The sequence below is a fragment of the Eschrichtius robustus genome, chromosome 10 (assembly GCF_028021215.1).
Source record: "Eschrichtius robustus isolate mEscRob2 chromosome 10, mEscRob2.pri, whole genome shotgun sequence".
Taxonomy (NCBI): Eukaryota; Metazoa; Chordata; class Mammalia; order Artiodactyla; family Eschrichtiidae; genus Eschrichtius; species Eschrichtius robustus.
This window is the reverse complement of record NC_090833.1, coordinates 43,633,834-43,653,525: the sequence shown is the minus strand read 5'-3', so window position 1 is coordinate 43,653,525 and position 19,692 is coordinate 43,633,834. Positions and strand designations below refer to the sequence as shown.

The 19,692-nt window shown below is 40.4% G+C and overlaps 1 protein-coding gene across 2 annotated transcripts in view; it reads right to left on the bottom strand.

Annotated features, from left to right (window-relative positions):
* Positions 1 to 5,090: 5,090 nt before the first annotated feature.
* PRUNE2 (prune homolog 2 with BCH domain) overlaps positions 5,091 to 19,692 on the bottom strand; it is a 258,015-nt gene continuing 243,413 nt past the window's right edge. Inside the window, exons 17-18 of one of the 2 annotated variants that reach the window (XM_068551791.1) lie at positions 19,078 to 19,113; positions 5,091 to 8,070 (exon numbers count right to left, since the gene is read on the bottom strand). In XM_068551791.1, the coding sequence (XP_068407892.1) occupies positions 8,040 to 8,070; positions 19,078 to 19,113 (67 nt within the window). In that variant the 3' untranslated portion in view covers positions 5,091 to 8,039. The remainder of the gene's footprint in view (positions 8,071 to 19,077; positions 19,114 to 19,692) is intronic. The other variant, XM_068551792.1, reaches the window with a different exon arrangement.

The window sequence follows — 19,692 nt, the reverse complement described above, 5'->3', positions numbered from 1 at the left end:
TGCAAATGCCTTTTATGTTGGAAATCATTGGAAATTCCTCCTCTATTGAGTTTTCAAATAGGAAACCTTTTTATGAGTCTCTTTGCCCATAAAAGTACTTTTTTTCCTTTTGCAATTAATAGGTATTTGGGGGTGGGTGCTTTGAGTGTATGTAACTATCCTGTTGTTCATCAAATTTTTAATTAACTAATTAATATCAGAATGATATGAACTCATGGAATCTTACTTTATTCAATAGGTTATAATCTGTTAGCATGATTATTTATTTTGGTCCTCACATTGTCCCAAATCTAGCCAGTTGGAGCCCCTTCAATCTGTCTCTGTGTTCTTTGACATGTCCCCATCAAAAGCCCTATAGACAGCATCTTCGAGTATTCAAATGAATATCACAAGGATGCAGTGAGAAAAGCACAAATCAGTTCTGAGTTATAGATGCCAAAGATGAATAACCTGAAACCCAAATCAAGGGACATTCTACTGAATACTGTGAGAGATCTTCCTAAGTGTCAGGGTTACGAAAGTCAAGGAAAGACTGAGGAATTGTTCTAGATTGAAGGAAACTAAAGAGACGTGACAACTAAATGCCACTTGTGGTTCTGAACTGGATCCTTTTGCTTTAAAGGATATATTTCCACAGGTGAAACTTGAATGGCATCTGTGGATTAGATGGTAGTAGTGTTTCAGTGTTAATTTCCTGGTTTTGATAGTTGTATTAGGTTATGAGGAGAATGTCCTTGTTTGTCGGAAGTACACTAAACATCTAGGGGTGAGGAGGCATTATGCAGACAACTTACTCTCAGACATTTCAGTAGAAGTAATTTCTTCTTCTGTTCTTGCAAGTTTGAGATTGTTTCCAAATAAAAATTAAAAACCAGAGGTAAACTGAGCAAAGGTAAGAGATGGAAGGCCTGGAAGGAGCTAGAGGTGGAGTAAGGCAGAGGATGGCATAAAATGGCTATATCTGAGAGAAGAGGAGGAGGATTCACGAGAATTAGTCTCGTGATTAGTCTTTTAATTAGAATTTAAAAGAGGGGGCAGGAGAGGAAATGAGATGCTAATATGGTTGACAGAAAGTAAAGGTGGGGCTGGCAATGGATTTGGAGAAGTTGGCAAGTTAACAGACAAAGGGCTGAGTGAATGGGAAGATGAGGAAAAGAACTCATGTTTATTGAATGCCTTCTATGTATTAAGTACTAGGCTGGACATTTAAATCCCATTTAACTCTTACATAAACTTGTAAGATGGGAGTTTTATCCACATTTTAAAAATGGATAACTAAGGTTCAAAGAAGTTGAGTAGTCCAAAGTAATATAGCTGGTAAGCAGAACCAGGATTTAATTCCCAGTATGTGTAGTTTCAGTGAGAATGGGATAGTAGAGGAATGGTCTCATCAGGTCATGAAAGGGGAAGAATTTAATTTTTTCACCCCAGAGATTAGAGGGAGCACAGAGACTGAGTGAGATGGTGGGGGTTTGGAAGTCGGGATTGAAGCCAGGTCTTGAATAATTTGAAGAGATGTGCTAGCTGAAGTCATTGGGGAAATGGTAGAAAAGCAAAGAAAAGAGAAACACCATCACTTATAGGTGAGAGGAGGCAAGAGGGGCTCAAAGAGGATTTGCAGAAGGCGAAGGGGGCATTGTAGGCCAGCTTCTAAGAAGGCACCCGATGATTCGCACCTCCTAGTATTCATATCCTTGTGTAATCCTCTCCCCTTGAGTGGCGGCTGGATCTAGTGACTTGCTTCTAATCAGTAGAATGCAGCAAAATTGGCAGGATGTTGCTTCTGTGATATGGTTACAAAAATGGTAACCTCCATCTTGCTAGCAAATTCTTTGTTGTTGATTTCAATGAAACAAGCTGCCAGGTTGGAGAGGACCATGAGGCAGAGAACTGAGGATAGCCTCCAGCTAATGACCAGCAAGGAATGAGGCCCTCAGTTCAGCAACCTTCGAGAAACTGAATCCTGCCAACAACCATGTGAATGAACTTGGAGGCAGATTCTGTCCCAGTTGAACCTCTTGTGAGAGGGAACAAAGTCAGGAATGACTTATGACACCATCTTGGTGATGTCACCCCTCTTGATGGAGTCTTGTGAGGGACTCTGAGCCAACACTGTGATTGTAGCCTGTGAGAGACCTTGAAGTGGAGGATCCAGCTAAGATGTATCTGGATTTCCAATCCACAGAAACTGAGATCATAAATGTGTGTTTTTTGAGGCTGCTAAGTCTTGGGTTACAGTTGATCTTCATTATTCAAGGATTCCATAATTGCAAATTCACCTACTCACTAAAATTTATTTGTAACCCCAAATCCATACTCATCTTGTTTTCATGGTCATTTATGGACACGTACAGACTGGTGAAAGTTTGGGTTGTCTGATGCGCATGCTCCCAGATGAGGCTGAACAAGGCAAGGCTCAGCCGTCTGGTCTCAGTCCTCATACCGTAAACAAGAGTCCTTTTCATGGTCTGTTTAGTGCCATGTTTTTGGTATTTTTGTGATTTTTGTTTCTAATTTTACTCTTTAAAATGGTCCCCAAGGATAGAGTTGAAGTGCTGTCTAATGTTCCTAAGTGCTGTGATGTGCCTTACGGAGAAAATTCCTGTATTAGATAAGCTTTGTTCAGGCATGAGTTATATTCAGGATTTGGCTGTGAGTTCAATGTTAATGGGTCAACAATATATATTAAAGAAAGTGTATTTAAACAGAAACACATATAAAACAAGATTAGGTGTTGATCAGTTGATGGAAATGTGACCAGAGGCTCACAGGAACCTAACCCTGTATTTCTTCTAGGAGCAGTGGTTCAGTACATGCTAATTCAGTGTTCTCATTGCCTTTATAGGATGTAACTGCCTCAAATAATGAGAATTCACTGTAATTTGTTATGCAGCAATAGATAACAAAAATGGGGGTGGGTGGGTAAAAGGACAACCCACTTCACCAACCTATGGGAGAAGAGTTTCACAAGGAGGGCATGATTAAGCGTCAAGGGTGCAGGTCTCTCACTGGGAGTAAGGCAAGAGAGGTAGTGGATGGCAATTATTAGTGTCTGTCATCTGAGTATCACTAAAATGGTTGCGTATCAAAAAGAAATAATTTTGTTTGGCTAAAGAGAATTGTTTTGAATGGATGTAAGTGAAAGTCTAGGAAAATGAGCTTCACAGGGCAATCTCCTTGCTCTATAAAGGTTACCGCTGTGTGAGGACTGATGTGTCAGAAGGCATCAGTTTCATTAAAAGCTCCGTGACTGTTCAGGGTGATGTAGCCCAGGGCAGGCTTCTGGCAGCTGCCGCAGCACTGATACTGCCAATGCAGGGAAATGGTACAACTACAGGAGAAGCTGTGGAAGGGAATAGCCCCTGACGACCCAGAGCACCTTAACACGGCTTTTCCATGATCTGTGGCTGAAAGTTTAAGGTATTTTCATTTTATTTACTTTTAACTTCAGCCTATGAAAGGTTTATTGTTTATTTTGATTTTTAATTAGACTCCCAGCTTCATTCTGGGTCCCCAGTCCTCACCCTACCCCTGTATTCCCTCTAATGAGTGTGCTAAGTCATTCAATATGCATGGACTTTGTATGATATGTAGCATTGTTTTGTGTGTGTAGGCTTAGAATTTACATAAATGGCACTATGCTGTAAATACTGAGTTCTTCCTTCTTCCACTCTACCCTGTGATTTGTGTTGCTCCATCAGTGTGTAATTTGTTGCTTCTAACAGCTGTGTAATACACCATACTGTGTATCCCCGACATTTTACCCATCCTTTCCCCTAGCCTGCCTTCCATTCCCACGACCAGTTAGGTGAAGGGAGCAGAATGAAGGTTAACAGTACACATTGTAGTATCATGCCCTTCATTTGCCTGTAATTGCTTCTCAGTCTTCTCTTGTCCTTCTTCCCTTCATTGGGTAGAGGACAGTATTCACCAGGACTCATTCCTAGACCATGAGGACATGCAATGTCTCACTTTTTGCAGAGCAACTTCCCATTTGGTTCCTCCAGCAACTTTCTGAGAAGCAGAGGTACACATTTGTTTATTAGGTTTAAAAAAAAAAAAAAGCTTAGTGGTAATTCCCAACACCACTTGATGGCTGTAAAAGTAAAAAAAAAAAAAAAACAAAAAAACAATAACAACAACAACTAAAAATAAAATGGCATTTAATGAATTTTAAATAAAAAATAAACATATGCTATGAAAAGGCAAGAGACAGAGAAAGGAGAAGTTGACAAAATCAAGTAACCATGAAACATGGAGATGCTTCCAAAGTGAGAAATTGCTTACCCAGAGGGTAAACAACACATTTTGAAAGCTTAGCTCATTGAGGCATGGAAAGCAAAAATGAAAAGGGAATAAAGTTTGGGTGACAAGGAAGCCAGAATTTATAGTCCTCAAGGACCAAGTGCCCAGCCAGACTGATATCCAGATAAGACTCCTGCAAAGTGAAGCTAGAAATAGATTCTCGCTGACTCAGAAAAAGAAAGCCATCACTTGTGTGTGGAATCAATGTTTATTTCTGAATTACACAGAGAGGATATATATATATATATATATATATATATATATATATATATATATACACACATACATATATATATATATAGTGTTGTTACATATCTTTATATTATTAATTTGGACTATTTAGGTAGAATTTATTTATTTATTTACCAAAACAAAGGTCTAGTAGATACTTTATTCTGAGCGATCCAATACGTGGTAGAAAAAAACCTTTAAATATATAAAAGATTAGTTTGTGCACATCTAAATGTTTCTAAGGGAACAAACTACAGAGGCATTGTGATTAATTAGAAGAGGGTTGCAAACTTAGTACCATAACTGAATACTTAAAACAAGACCTTAACAACACAAAGGCTTGGAGTAGTGACTTCCTCACACATGTCGGAGTTATGTCTTAGAACAGGGGTCCCCACCCCCCCTCCCCAGCCACGGCCTGTTAGGAGCCGGGCCGCACAGCAGGAGGTGAGGGGCGGGCGAGCCGGCGAAGCTTCATTTGCTCCCCATCGCTCGCTCCCCATCGCTCGCATTACCTCCGAAACCACCCCACCCCACCCCCACCCTGTCCCTGGAAAAATCGTCTCCCATAAAACCGGACCCTGGTACCAAAACGGTTGGGGACCGCTGTCTTAGAAGATAACCCCATAAAACATTGTATGGCTTCAACAGGAACTTCCGGGTTTTCTTCCGCCCCCAGCTATTGCCCTCAAACAAACTTTCTTACTCCCTGATGATATCTTCTGTGCAGATTTTTGTTCTTTCTCTTAATCAAGGAGCTAAGTGAATAGCAGTTGCCACTTTAGGAAAACAATGCTTTTGCCCCAATGACCCCTTGGTTCCCTTAACTACAAATCTACAGGAAAAGTGCAAACAGTTCCCAGAAGTCAGAACCAAAGCAAGAATGCTCAGAATGCAAGAGCTAGATAATGATGTGAATGTTTACATCTGTCTACATTATCTGCTGAGGGATTATTTTTTTTTCAGGATTCTTCTAGGCTTCTATGTACTTGGTTTGAATTTACCTGGTGGCATTTCTCTAGCACATGCAATTAATTTGTCTTTTTAAGATAATAAAATAGCAGATGCCTATCAGAATGGTTACGCAGCCCGTAGAACAGCCCAAACAAAATCACTGATTGAGCAAGATGCTCATAATTTCCATGTAGGAAGATGAAGGTCCAAACAGAATACCACCTGAGTAGCCTTCCGTGAATGGGCTGGCCAAGTTCAGAGAAAATGTGAATGGTGAGATTGTCGTCCTGCCTGGTTGACTCTATCACAAGAGCCTTTTATGGACAGCTCTGTCCTCGGGTTCACACCGCTAAGGTGAACAGCGGATTCTTCATTACTTCCGGTGGCTGGGGGACCGTGTAATTTATCTTCCGAAATGGGATACGGCTGAGCGAAAGGGAGCATTGTGACTAATTAAGGCCAGGGCAGCAGTGAGCAAACCGGAAAATTGGGTGATTGCCCTCTTCTGGGAGAGGCATAACTTGGGCTGCCAAAGGCGGAGGTGAGCTGTTGGGGGGGGGCTGCGCCCCAGGGGTTTTCCTCTCAGACACGCCAGGTGCTGTGAGGGAGGAGGACCCCAGAGAATGGTTTAACAGGATACCAAGCGGAAAGGGACCGAGGGGAGGACACAGATAGCTGGGGCTTATGGAGGAAGGAGAGCTGACCTGTGTGTAAGAGAGCGCGTCTGGAAGGTGGGTGGAGGCGGACGGGAAGCAGATGAGGGCGGGGCAATTCAGTCACCTGTGCAAAGACGTCTACTTAAAAGCATTTCAAAGCTCATGACACGCAGGGCTCGAAGTGCCCCCGACAGCTCTCCAGGATGCAGTTACCACCCTCAGACTACGGTGGAACCCCGTTCTCCACTACATTTTAATTTTTGCTAGCTCATTAGTAATAGTTGATACTGGAGACTGAGAATCGTCTCCAGGGTAAGGGTAGGACCTCAGCAACGCCTCTCTGTACAGCCAAAAGCCTTCTAAGCAGGCTTCACTTTGGGTCGTGTAAACACAACCTGAGCCACGGGCTCGTGGCTAGGACTCCTTGCCTTTTTCAGCAGGCCATGCGTTTCACTGACTTGTGGATGCCAAAATTCCCTTTCTTAAGAGTAAATTAGTTTGTGCGTTTGTGCATGCTGTTAGAGAAACCAATATCTGAATACAGATGGGGAGGGGGAAGGATGGATGTGCTGACACAGGGCTCAGCAAACGCTTTCTATAAAGAGAGTCAGTGTTTTAGGCTCCGTGGGCCCATGGTCTATGGCGATTACTCCACTCTGCCGCTGTAGTACGAAAGTAGCTGCAGAGAGTCTGTAAACAAATTTGTGTGGCCGTGTTTCAGTAAAACTTTATTTATGGGGACTGAAATTTGAATAGTTTTTACGTGTCATGAAATATTAAGAACATTTTTTTTCTCAGCCCAAAGTGTGAAAACCATTCTTGACTCGAAGGCCATAGGGCAACAGGTAGGGGCGCTGGATTTACAAACCCCTCACTCTGCTAGAGGCCCACGGGTTCTAAACTACATTGGTGTTTTAAAGGGCATATGAAGACTTATAAAGGACTATTTTGCAAATGATAGTAGACTCATGCTTAATTTGAAACCTGTGACTAGAGTGTGTTAAAGCAGATTACTTTTCATAATGCATGTGAGAGAGAAATTCAGATAACTGAATGTTACCAAATAACGAATTTCTGAGTGGGCCACCTTACATAGAACACTTGGCACTTAAAGTGTGACTAAGTTTAAGTTAAACTAAGAACTAAGTTTATGGCTTGAAGCACAGACAGCTATCAGAAATGGGGACATTGATCCTTAAGTTTCTCAACGTGGAGGCTGGAGAAATGATTTTGTAAAAAGACCAATTCACAGAAAACATGATGCCAAATTTGATAACTAAAATAAAATTGATGTGAATTAGAAAGCCTGGCTTCCTTTAGAGACGTTAGAAGAGACGATTCACGGGGACAAGAAGCAAGTGGGCACTTAGCTGATGTGGTGTCACACCTGTGTCTACTTTATGGCTGTCTTAAGCAAGCTTAGGATTTTAAAGGTAGAGTTATGTGGGGACCACTTTCCTAGGGACTGTTGAGCCCTGTGTATTTTAAACCTGAAATGATCACCAAGGAGAAATCCAGCTAATCTATGGAAACAAATCTACTCACAATGAATAGTGGACTGAAGTTATCTTAGTGGTCAACACCAGTCTAAGAGATGAAATACCACTGCACCAAGGGTTAATGAAATATTGAAATGGAAGGTCCTACTTTCTTGCTAAGGTTCAACTAAAATCTTGGAGGCACATAACTGGCAAAATAGGAAAATACACACAAGTTCATAAAACATGTTAAGAGCAAACAAGTTCCCTTACTGTTTTTCCCCTTAGAAATTTAGAGTGGCACCAGGTAGTGCAAAGTGGGAAAAAAGTACCATCAGCCCTGTCTCTTCCAGGTAGATATGTTTCAACAGAACCACGAAGCAGAAAAGCATCCTCTTCTTCCAGCCATGGTCAACTAGGGCTTTTCTTTTAGCTTCAGATTAATACTTTGGAAAAAAAGAAAAAAAGAAAAGAAATGAGAAACATGAGACACTGAATAAAAACAGTAATGATTTGAGGAGGGCTGTGCTTGCTTTTTTTCCTCAAAGGACTTACTGAAAATAAATCATGCACAATTCTTATACTAGACAAATCTGGTAAAAATCAATCTTCCCTAGTTGCCAAGGCTCTCTTTAACGTATGGAATCTGTTCACTTTTATCAAACTTTCTGGAAGCATTTTACGCCTTTCCAAACGATCTAGGGGGCAAAAGACTTGTGTGCAGGCTCCCTTTTAAGTGGATTACGATAAGGAACATTATTGCATTTTGGAAATCCACCTATTTTTTTAGTAAATGGCCTTTCCTTGTGGGGCAAAAAAATGGTCTGCTTGATGAAATAAGGAACATCTGACAAGCGCTAAATACTAAGACAGAGGTAAACAATAAAACAACAATGGCAAAAACCCTCCAATATTTAAAAAAATTTTTTCCCATTATAAAAGAAACGCATGTTTGTTTTTTGTTTTTGAAAAATACAGAAAACTATGAGGAAAAATAAAATTTAAAAGTCACCTCTTGGGCCACCATCCAAAGAAAACCACTGGTGACCTTTGTTCATGCATAGCACCTTTGATTCCTCCCCCCAGATATTTTGTCTTGGAGTTTTAAAAATTTTATGTTAAATTCATCAAGAGTATGTTTCTAACATGTGAAAAGTTATAAACTTGCTACCGTATGTATGACCTTGGAAACGTGAGGCTAAATGAAAGAAGCCAGACCCAAAGCCCATGTGCCATGTGACTGCATTGACAGGAAGCGCCCAGAAGAGACAGATATAGTCAGGAAGTAGGTTGGTGATTGCCAGGGACTTGGGGTCAGGGGAAATGGAGAGTGATGGGGTTACTTTCTGAGGTGAGGAAAATGTTCTAAAATTGATTGTGGCATTGGTTGTACAACTCAGCGACAATGCTGAGCCACTGAACTGTGCAGTTTAAATGGGTGAATTCTATCTCAGTAAAGCTGTTATTTAAAAAGCACAAGTCAAAACCACAATGAGATATCACCTCACACCCACCGGGATGGCTATTATCGAAAAATCAGAAAACAAAAGTGTTGGAGGAAAGGGAACCCTTGTGCACTGCTGGTGGGAATGTAAATTATTGCAGCCATTATGGGAGACAGTATGGAGGTTCCTCAAAAAATTAAAAACAGGACTACCATCTGACCCAACAATTCCACTTCTAGGTACATATCCAAAATAATTAAAAACAGGGACTCAAACAGATAATTCTACACCCATGTTCACAGCAGCATCGTTCACGATAGCTAGAAGGTGGAAGCCACCCAAGTGTCCATCGATGGATGAATGGATAACAAAATGTGGTCTGTACATACAATGAATATTAAGAAGGAAGGACACTGACAGTTGCTACAACATGGATGAACCTTGAGGACATTAAGCCAAGTGAAATAAACCAGTCACAGAAAGATAAATATCGTGTGATTCCACTTACATGAGGGCCCTAGAGCAGTCAAATTCAGACAGAAAGTAGAAGGGGGGTGGGGGGTTGGGAGCTGTGGTTTAATGGGGATGGATTTTTAGTTTTGCAAGACGAAAAAGTTCTGGAGATCGGTTGCCTAACAACGTGAATGTACTTAACATCACTGAACTGTACACTTAAAAATGGTTAAGACACTATTCAATACATTTTGTGCTAGGTGTATTTTACCATAATTTAGAAAAAACTGATAAACCGAGGGGGGCTAGCATTACTGTGGCCCACACGTCCCTCCCCGCAGGTAGAGGCCACCTCGCTCCTGAATCGTCTGTCGTTTCCGTGACAGCACGTGCTTGGTTCTGTGTGCTTCTGAACCGTGTGTGTGAGGTGTCCATGGGTGTGAGGCACTCTCTTTCCCCTCCAGGTGACGCGTGAGGGACTCGCCGGCTGTGACTCCACTGCTTTCACTCTCACCCTCCAAAATTTTCTAAAGTCAAAGGATTTGCCTGAAAAGGGCGCCAACTACTTTAATGAGATGGATTCTTATATCCCAAGAGAAGCTTGTTGTAAAGAATGTCTATTGAGTTTGGTAACCATAAGTTTGTTTTCTATGTCTGTGGGTCTATTTCTGTTTTGTATATAAGTTCATTTGTATCGGGTTTTTTTTTTTTTTTTTTGATTCCACATATAAGTGATATCACATGACATTTGTCCTTTGTCTGGCTTACTTCACTTAGTATGATAATCTCCAGGTCAAGGGAAAAGAATCTGAAAAAGAATATATATATACCATATATATATATATATGATATATATATGACATATATATGTATACTGAATCACTGCTGTACACCTGAAAGTGACACAATATTGTAAATCAACTACACTTCAATTAAAAAAAAAGATGGAAAAAAAAAAAGAATGTCTACTGAGTTCCCAAATATCTAGGGAAGAAGCCTAAAATGGCTTCGGGCCACTTGTGCCTCCCTTCCACCTCATGTGAACATATCACAACTTCCTGGCACCTACCAAAGAAGAGGGCTACAGCCAGTGAACACTCAGAGGAAGAACTTCCACCATGAGAAAAGAAAAACGCTTTGTTTGAAACAGGCAGTTTGGGAAGTATGTGCGGATTTTGCTTAGGTCTGCCTTCCCTCCCGAGCCTTAAGTCTGTATCTTGCAAAGGTTACTGTGCTTTGCTTGTGGAATCTGCAGCAGCTGAGCCCTGTTCATTCTCGCAGCTCTGCAAATAAAGCCAACCCATCCAGTTCACAGTAGTTAAGGTATCCTTCCTTTGAAATACCCTCAGCAATTCTACCACTTCTTAGCTCTGGGGCCTTGGCCTAGTTACCTATCTTCTCTAAGTCTCCATTTCTGTATCTGTAAAGCAGAACAATCGTATCTCTCTCACGGCTTGCTAAGGATTAAGTCTAAAGTGTTTTCAGTTGCACATAATGAGCACACAGTAAATGTCTATTATTAGTAGCAGTAGTATTAGTACTAGTAGTAGAGTAGCAGTAGTAGCTCTCTGTGTCTTTCTGAAATGGGAAAATCATCTCTCTGCTTACAATAATCTTGTCTCCTTTGGGAGTTTTCAAATCCAGCCATGCTGACTGTCAGGAGAGGCCAGATTGTCATGGATATTAATCTCTATTTTATGCCCTCAAGGATCTGACTTGTTTTCTTACCAGCAGGGTTTTACCATGGAGGTGTCTTCTTTTTATCCACTCTGACCCCTTCGATCTTTTAGATTAGATCTTTTTCTAATATGCATTTTCAAAAGACAGATCCTTCTTGACTTGTTTTTGCTTCAAAAACGGACTTCCAGCTGCAGTTATTCCCAAAAGAATGTATTAAGTTTGATTGATGATTGGATTTTTATTCTTATTCATATGGTGGTGGCTCAGTTTCTTTCGCAGACCAAGAAAATACTTATTACATTTGGGGCACAACATCTGAAAAGTGTGAATGTGGGTCAGAACACTTGAAATCATCTTGAAAAGTTTAAAGGGCACGGTCACTTTGTTTCATCACCTAGGCACCTGATAAAAAGCTGAAAAAAACACACCATTTTGAAACATCTCATTTTTCATACTGACTTATTTTGTAAACCTTTTAGGGTTTAATTTAACCCTTCAGCTTTTGGTAAACAAGAAGCTGAAAAGTTGAAATTTAATAACCCGGTTTATGGAAGGAGCAAGAGATAGTCAAAAGTGGATGATTTTTAAGTTAATACAGGAAACCACACTGAAGATTAATTTCCGAGACAACAGTTGTGTTGTGAAGCTAATGAAGCTATGGATAATGCTACTAATTTAAGTCTCCCCACATAGAACCACTTCTCCTGGCTCATGTACACTTTTTATGTGTGTAAGAGTATAAAAAGTCATGTTGCAGGTTTTAGGAGATGAATGAATAAATAATATCCAAACCTGAGAGTGAAGGAGACAAGCACCTGGGGCTACTTTTAAAAATAGTATGCTTTTCGGAAAAAACTTACTTTTAATCAGACTTGAAATATGAAAGGAGTATTCCTCATTGGGCAGATGGGCTTCACTTTCTAGAACTAATTTTCCAGTGAGACATAGTAGCTTTCTGCTAATTTCCTATAGGCTAGTTTGGCTTCTAATGTGTGTTAAACGAGGTTTCTTACAAAGCGTTTGACAATATTGTTTAATGATAAAAGGAGACTCTCATGTTTTCTGTAGGAAGAGCAGGGAGATGGGCTTAACCTTCCCTTCTCTCTCTGAGGAAAATGAGAGGCCATTACAGTATCAGCACACATCGCATTTTATTCTCGGCCTTAACTGAGCTCCTTGGAAGAGCCTTTGCCCATTTTGCAGTTTATCCATTTAATACTAGCTAGAGAAGGTGTAAAATGCTTCCACTCAGGAACCAGAAGGTAAACGAAGCCTGGTATTCTGATACTAAAGAAAGCCAGAAACCCAGGGCTGCAAGTCAGCAGAAAAAAATCTCGGCCACTCTGGCCCTCCTCCCGTTTCACATCCTCCACACTGTGAGCGTGTGCCTGGTAAAGAAGAGCTTAGGAAAAGAGAGGGCTGAAGAAAGCGGAAGCCGGGAGAGGAGTATTTTCTAAGAAGTGGGAAGTAACGTTAACAATTTGCAGCATCCCCCCGCCCCCATGCCCAGCCCTGGAATGAACCCCAACAGAAGCAGTGTTTTGCCCTCTCCCCAGCCCAAACAGCCCTTTATACAGATGAGGAGCAAAACACACAAGGCAGGCAAAGGAGTGGGTAAGCCCGCAGATGTAGCAGCTGTAGGCTAGTGAGGCACATCCGTCCGCGCAGCTCGTTAACTGTAGGCACAGGACTCTGCTCTAGGGGGCGCTGTTTTGATGAGGGAGGGATGATTTGCACAAAGAATCAGATGGACTAAGGGCCTATGGTTTTTTTGTTTTGCCGAATTTTCGCGTGGCAATTTGCTTGAAGCAATTGCTGTCTTCATCTCAAAAAAGGTGGGACCAGTGTAACCTTCAGAAAAGTAGCTGCTCGATTTCAAAGGTCTCTTTTACAGCTTTTGTTCTTTGTGTATTTTTCAGTAAAGACCTTCTCTTTCAAGTTTTTGTGTATAAACTTCCTTAAACTGTAAGGTCACCATGGCAACTGCAGAGTAAGTAAGTGCACTGAGATTTTCCACTTTCCCTTCAGACCTCCTCCAGGGAAAGGAGGTCACAAGAGAACAAAATGTGACAATAGCAGATACATTTAAATGTGATCTTTGCTCCTCCTTCTGGATTCCTGTGAAGGACAATGTTAAATTCTCCACAACTCAAACCCAATTTAGGGGCCCCCGATTGGATGGCCAATTTCCCTGAGAGCATGATGGTGACCACAGTTTATTCCCTGAAACTGACCGGGACAGTGATGAACTCTATTTGTCTTAGGCGACAAATTTTGTCCTCCCCGGTGCTCTGTTAGATCAGAGGTTGAATACCCATTCCAGCATTAAGACCACCTCTCTCTGATTTCAAAACCACTGGCTCTGAAACTGCCCTGCAAAGGCTCCACTCCCAGCTCTGGGCCATTCTTACAGCTGTACAAATTGGACTGGCCAGCTAATCTCTCTATGCTGCTCTTTCCTTATCTACAGAACGCACCTCATTGGCTTATTCTGAGGATAAAAATCAGAGTGTGCGTGCAGGTTTTTACATAGAACCTGGCAGGTGGTAAGAACCCAGTACATGCTCAATTTTTATTTCTCACCGGATGAGACTAGATGGAATAGATCATTTCTAAAGTTCCATCCGGACTCAGCTGCCTCTTGAATTTTCGAAACAAGGACATTTTCTCTCCCATCCACCAAAATAAGTTCAAATGGAAGTCCCTGCTTTCACTAATTAAAATATGAATGATGTCATTCAGAAAGCAGAGTTGCATTCCTCTTGCCCAAGTGCTTTTACATCTGGCTCAAATACTCATTTTCTCCTCGCTTTTGGACTGGAAAAATAGAACGCCAAATGAAGACTTAGGTTGTCCTTAAGTCATCAAATGGTGATCATGAATGAGATGGTGTTAAGCTGGCACATTTCTCTTTAAGTTTCTAAATTCAGGAATAGAGAACATGAAAGCTGAACATCTAAACGGTGTTTACCCAATCCTCAATGTATTTTTGTCTTTCAGAGCCCAGCCATACAACATAATAAGTAACCACACAGTTGTTATTGATGGTGAATTCTTACTCCTTCTCCATAGAAGACATTTCTGGGTCATTGTAAAGGCAGCTAGTTCTGAGTGCAAGGGGGGAAAAAAAAAGGAAGCAGTAAACATTTTCTCCACTGTTAACCACTTTGTAAACACGACAGATTTGGCCTTTTTAAACTGTTTAGTGTGGTCCCATTGCTACTACTGAACACATCTACACCTGAACAGATGATGAGATTAAGCTCTGATTCTTTTACCATCAGTTTTGAAATATAGTAATTGCTCCTGATTTAGAAATATAAAAGGAAGATTGAGAACTCCAAACACCTCCAGCGGTCTCTTCTGTCCTTGTTTTTTCTGTTTGTTTGTTTTTTCTTTTTCCTGACTTTTCAATCTGTCTTATTCAGGGAACATTATATTGCAAATTTTTATTTGTAACCCAAATAATATAATATTTTAGACACAAAGGACAATCCCTCTCAAGCAGCCTGATATTATTTACATAGGAACACAGTTAACTTTCAGTTTTCACAACAACGAAGATTTTCCAAGACACTAAAAGGTAGAATGCCAATTTCAGCTTTCTTTGGTGTTGTTGCAGAAAAATACCTTACAGCTGATCTGTATTCAGGTCAAACAAGTGAGTCCTAACATTAACCTAAACTGACTGTGTCCAGAAAGAAAAATGTAACCATATAAAATAAGGAAACTTTTATTATGGTGTATGAATGTGTTTATGCTTTCTTGTGTAATATTAGCTGCTTTTGATATTCCATGTGATTCCTCTGTTAGCCAATTTCAAATTTGCTTTATATTAATTTCCAATTAATACTTAACACTTCAACTGTTACTTGTTCCCCTCTGGTAAATATTTTATTGTTGGCAAACAAACACTATTTAAAGAGATGCTGTGATCCTTTTTACATGCGAGAGTTCCTTTTGTAATGTGAATAATTTCACAAGCCAGGGTATCTGTCTGCACATCAGAGGTTCGGTTATTAATGTTAGGTATTTTGTTGAAAATGGCAGAAGTCTGGCTCCCTGAGAAGGGCAGAGGACTTTTTGCCCCTCTCCAGCTACCTTTCTCGCTGGTGGTGGTATTTTTATGGAAGATACCTGGCAACTCTAGTGAACAAGGACAGTCAGGCAAGTGTTGACAGTGTTCTAGAAAAACCTAGTAAAGCTGGAATGGAATCCAGGCAGGGCAGTCTTCCAAACCTAGCTTTTCTGCTTTTTAACTTTGCGTAATCCTTCCAGAGCAAACAGCAATTTGCAGTTCACGTACTACTGTCACTCCAGAGGCGACAGACGGATTCTTCGCCATTTTCAAAATAATAACGGCTCTATAGATACAACTTATCCTTTGAAAGTATTTTCTTTCCTATATAAAACTAAAGGTTTAAGGAAAAAATAAGGCAGGCTGAGGAAATTGCTTTCTGAAAGTCCATTAGAGGTGGAGGTGGTATGTGTGTGTATGTGTATGTGGGCAGAGGGTGAATGTTTAAAAACACTAGTGGGACTAAAGACAGATAGGCTTTGTTCCCGGACAGGGTTACGTGTTTGCTTTTGTTAGGACCAGCCTGAAGCGTTCTAGTTAAGGTCGTGTGGAAAGTCAGGGGGCATCTGTTCGTGAAAGGAACCTGGTTTTTCTGGCTTCTAGAATCTAACCATAGATCTGCAGTGATTATGTTTTCTGATCCTCAAATCATCCTCTACAGTCTGTCCAAGGGTTGGGGGACCACTTCAGAGGCTGAAAGGTAGTCAAGAAGATGTAGCTAGCGTGCTAAAACGGAAGGATTCTGAGGGATTTCAATCATCGGTGGGGTCAACAGAGTAAAATTCTTCATCCTTCCACGTTTTCAGATGCGCAGATATATCTCATTGCCTCATCTCTGTAATGTCACCATCAGAAGAAGTAGGATCAATTGGAGGAGAATTCAGACAGGCGGCTTACTCACTGAATCCAAAGCAAGAGCATAGATCTCCTAGGACAAATCTAATTATTTTTATTCAGCCATTTACTTTAAGACAGTGATTCTCAAAGCAAGGTACCGAGACTGGCAGTATTAGCATTACTGGGAACTTGTTAGAAATACAGATTCTCAGGCCTGCCGAATCAGAAACTTTGAGGGCGAGGCCCAGGACACTTGTGTTTTAACAAGTGCTCCAGGTGATTCTGATGCACAGTTAAGATTGAGAACCACTGCCCCACAGCAATGATCTTAGTCTTAATGCACATTCACCAATTCATGCAGCAGAAATTTACTGAGCATCTAGTATGTACTAGGCATGAGCTTGGTGCTTCCTTTAGGAAGGAGATCAAGACATCTCAGGACCACCCAAGACCGTTTAGATATCGGGGGAGAGGGTCTGTGGCAGTAGATAAGTGAACAAAATGAAGAATTTGAGAGAAAGAAAGAGAAAGCTACACAACTAAACCAAAAATGATAAATGTTTTCCTGTGGTAGCTAAGCAGGAAGAGTAGAAATATGGAGGGAAAATATCTATTGAAGGAGGCAAGATTTTATGGTAATGATAGCACAGGACTAGGACTCTGTAGTGGGTTTGGCTGGAAAATTATTGATGCTCCTTCCCCATCTTTTGTCTTGAAAACAGCTCCTTAATTTCATAAATACGTTATCCTAAAAAAATGAATACGAAAGGGAAACTAATCGCTAGTTCTCTTTGTAGGGAAAGCTCATGACACAGTGCAATTTGAGCACAGATAACTGCCGAAGGGGTACATTACACCAACTTTCGGTTCCTTGATTCCTAATATCGTCCTTCTTTCCACAACTTCTTGTTTTCAACGGTTGAGTTAGAGACTAAGAAGATTCTGTTAGAGTAAAAATGTGTGTAATTTTGAGTATTGTTAGTCTAAATGGGTGTCAGTTACCTTGAAAGAAAACTAGAGGATAGGAATATTTAACAGTAAACTACTCTTAACGCTAAACTTTCTAAAGCAAAAACCTTTCCTTGAGTTTTTAAAGCCAAAAGATCCATACTATAGGCAAATAATTCTACAGATTACCTGCTGTAAAAATGTGCTGTAGGCAAAAAATATCTAAATGGATTGTTTTCATGAGGAATTGGCATTTACCACCTATGCAGGTAAAGCTTCACTAATTTAGATCTTACTTATTCAGAATTTGTAGCTGTTTGGACATTGTCCAGGCTTTCTGCTTTTGCAATATCTATTAAAACAGGAACGGGTTATAAAAATTAACAGTGTAAGCAACATTTGAAATGGAGAAGCTTAATACAGCAAATATTCTTGTCTAGATTTCACATAAGGTGGCAGAAAAATTATTTGTGACCGAGCAATAAGAAAAGGAAATTACTGGATGTTCTTTAAAAGCAGTGCTGAGTTGACTTTCTTTTGATCTTACAACTCTGTAGAGGCAGATGTTAACTTGTAGATTTTTACTGAGCAGAGATGCAAATAATTTCTGTCCAGTGGAAAAGATAACACTAAGGTTACAGTTTATTGCCCTGTTGAACATTAATCAGTTTTGTATCTAAACCAACATTTTTATCCTAATGTTCCTTTATAAACTGCCTATAGACGTCTAGCTTTTCAAATGCTCTTTGAACTAGTTTTAACGGCTTACTGGTTCCTTCATTAAATAATTAGTTGAATAAAATCATTGGCGTGTATTCATTTTATATTTGCATTAAAGTTATGATTGTGCTGTTTTGAAAACTATACTTTAATAATAGTGAGCAATAATTTTTTTATTCATCCAAATAGCTCAGAAGCTGTTAGTTGAGCTGTATTTGCCAGTCACTAAATAAGGTGTTTTTAAAAAATCTTGGAAATTCGTGAATTTGGTTCTACAAAACTATTGCAAAATTCAACTTGCCATCATTTTTCCACATTAGTATGAATTGGTGAGGTTTATTGCCTCAACATAGCCAAGCGATCATCTGGATGTTATACTATATGTGGCAGGTGCCTGTGATGTGTTTCTTTGGCTGTAGTGCCTAAAATTGCCTGTATATTTTTAAAAGAAATTAAACAACAGTAACAAGATGACCAAGATAACCAAGATCATGGGGCGGGGGCGGGGGCGGTGGGGGGTGCTGGCAAATAGATTGTAGTACAAAGAACAGAAATTACATCTACCATGGAACAAAGGAAACTTTTAAAGGGCAGCATTATTGTTAGGATGCAAGAATAAAACACCAGGCATGCAGGTTCTCCCAATTCATTCCTGAAATGCAAGCCAACATCACTGCCAGCTGCTGAATGGAAACGAAGTCTTACTTAGCTGCTTCTGATGCTTCCCTCAGTTCTTCATCCAGTCTGCATGAGCAAAAATTAGCAGTGTAGAAAAGAAACAAAAAAGAAGCAAGCAGAGCGTGAGAAGAGTCACCCAGCAAAGCAGAGCCAAACATAAGTGGAGCGTATGTGCTTTTAAAAACCAACCTTTGGAGCACTGAGACACATTCCTTCAATTAAATATGGTGTTTTAAGAACTCCAATTCAACGTTTATGTACGTTTCTTTTGCAAAGTCCTTCATAAAGATGATAGATATAAACGTTGCAAGAAAATTGGCAACATGCTGGCTGAATAAAGCTGGAAACAGCCATAGCAGTTGTTGGGGACAGTTAAAGTTAGCTTGCAGCCTGGGCCAAGTCAGGGACGTATCTGGTTTAGTAGGTTTCAGTTGCAAATTAGGTTGACCTCAACAGCTTTCTTTACACACAAGACAAAGACGGGAAATGGTATACTACAAGGGACTGATACGAGGACCTCTTGCTCTGATAGCGTGTTGAGGTCACCCACAAGTAAGACACTGGTGTACACACACAGAGGGCCCAGCGTGAATTGTAGATCAGGAGACTTTTACCTCACACTTCTCTTATAAGATCTCTCTTCATCGTACCTTACAGGATAAAAAAATGAATGCAGTGAGGAAAACGAGCAGACGGATGGAAAAAAATGACAGGTCAGTGTTTTACAGAACAGTCAAAACATGAGAGGAAAAGCCTACCCAAAGAGTAATCAAATTGCCTTTGGGGAGAAATCTTATTTTTATTAGATATAGTCAATGATTTCGAATTTATGATTATATACAGCCAATCCTCATGATTTGTAGATTCCGTGTTTGCAAATTCGCCTACTTGCTAAACCATAGTTGCAACCTCTAAAGCAGTACTTACGGCACTTTCGTGGTCACTTGTGGATGTTCACAGAGTGACCAGAAATTTGAGTCACCTGACCTGTGGGTTCCCAGCTGATGTGGAACTAGGCGAGGCTCTGCCTTCTCGTCTCAGCTCTTTTGCTGCAAACAAGTAGGCTTTTTACAGTCTCTGAAGTGCCATGTTTTTCTCATTTTTGTGCTTTTTGCTGGCGATCTCTTTCTTTATTAAAAATGTTCCCCAAACATTGTGCTTAAGTACCATCTGGTATTCCTAAGCACAGGGAGGCTATGATGTGCCTTAGGGAAGGATGTATGTGTGTT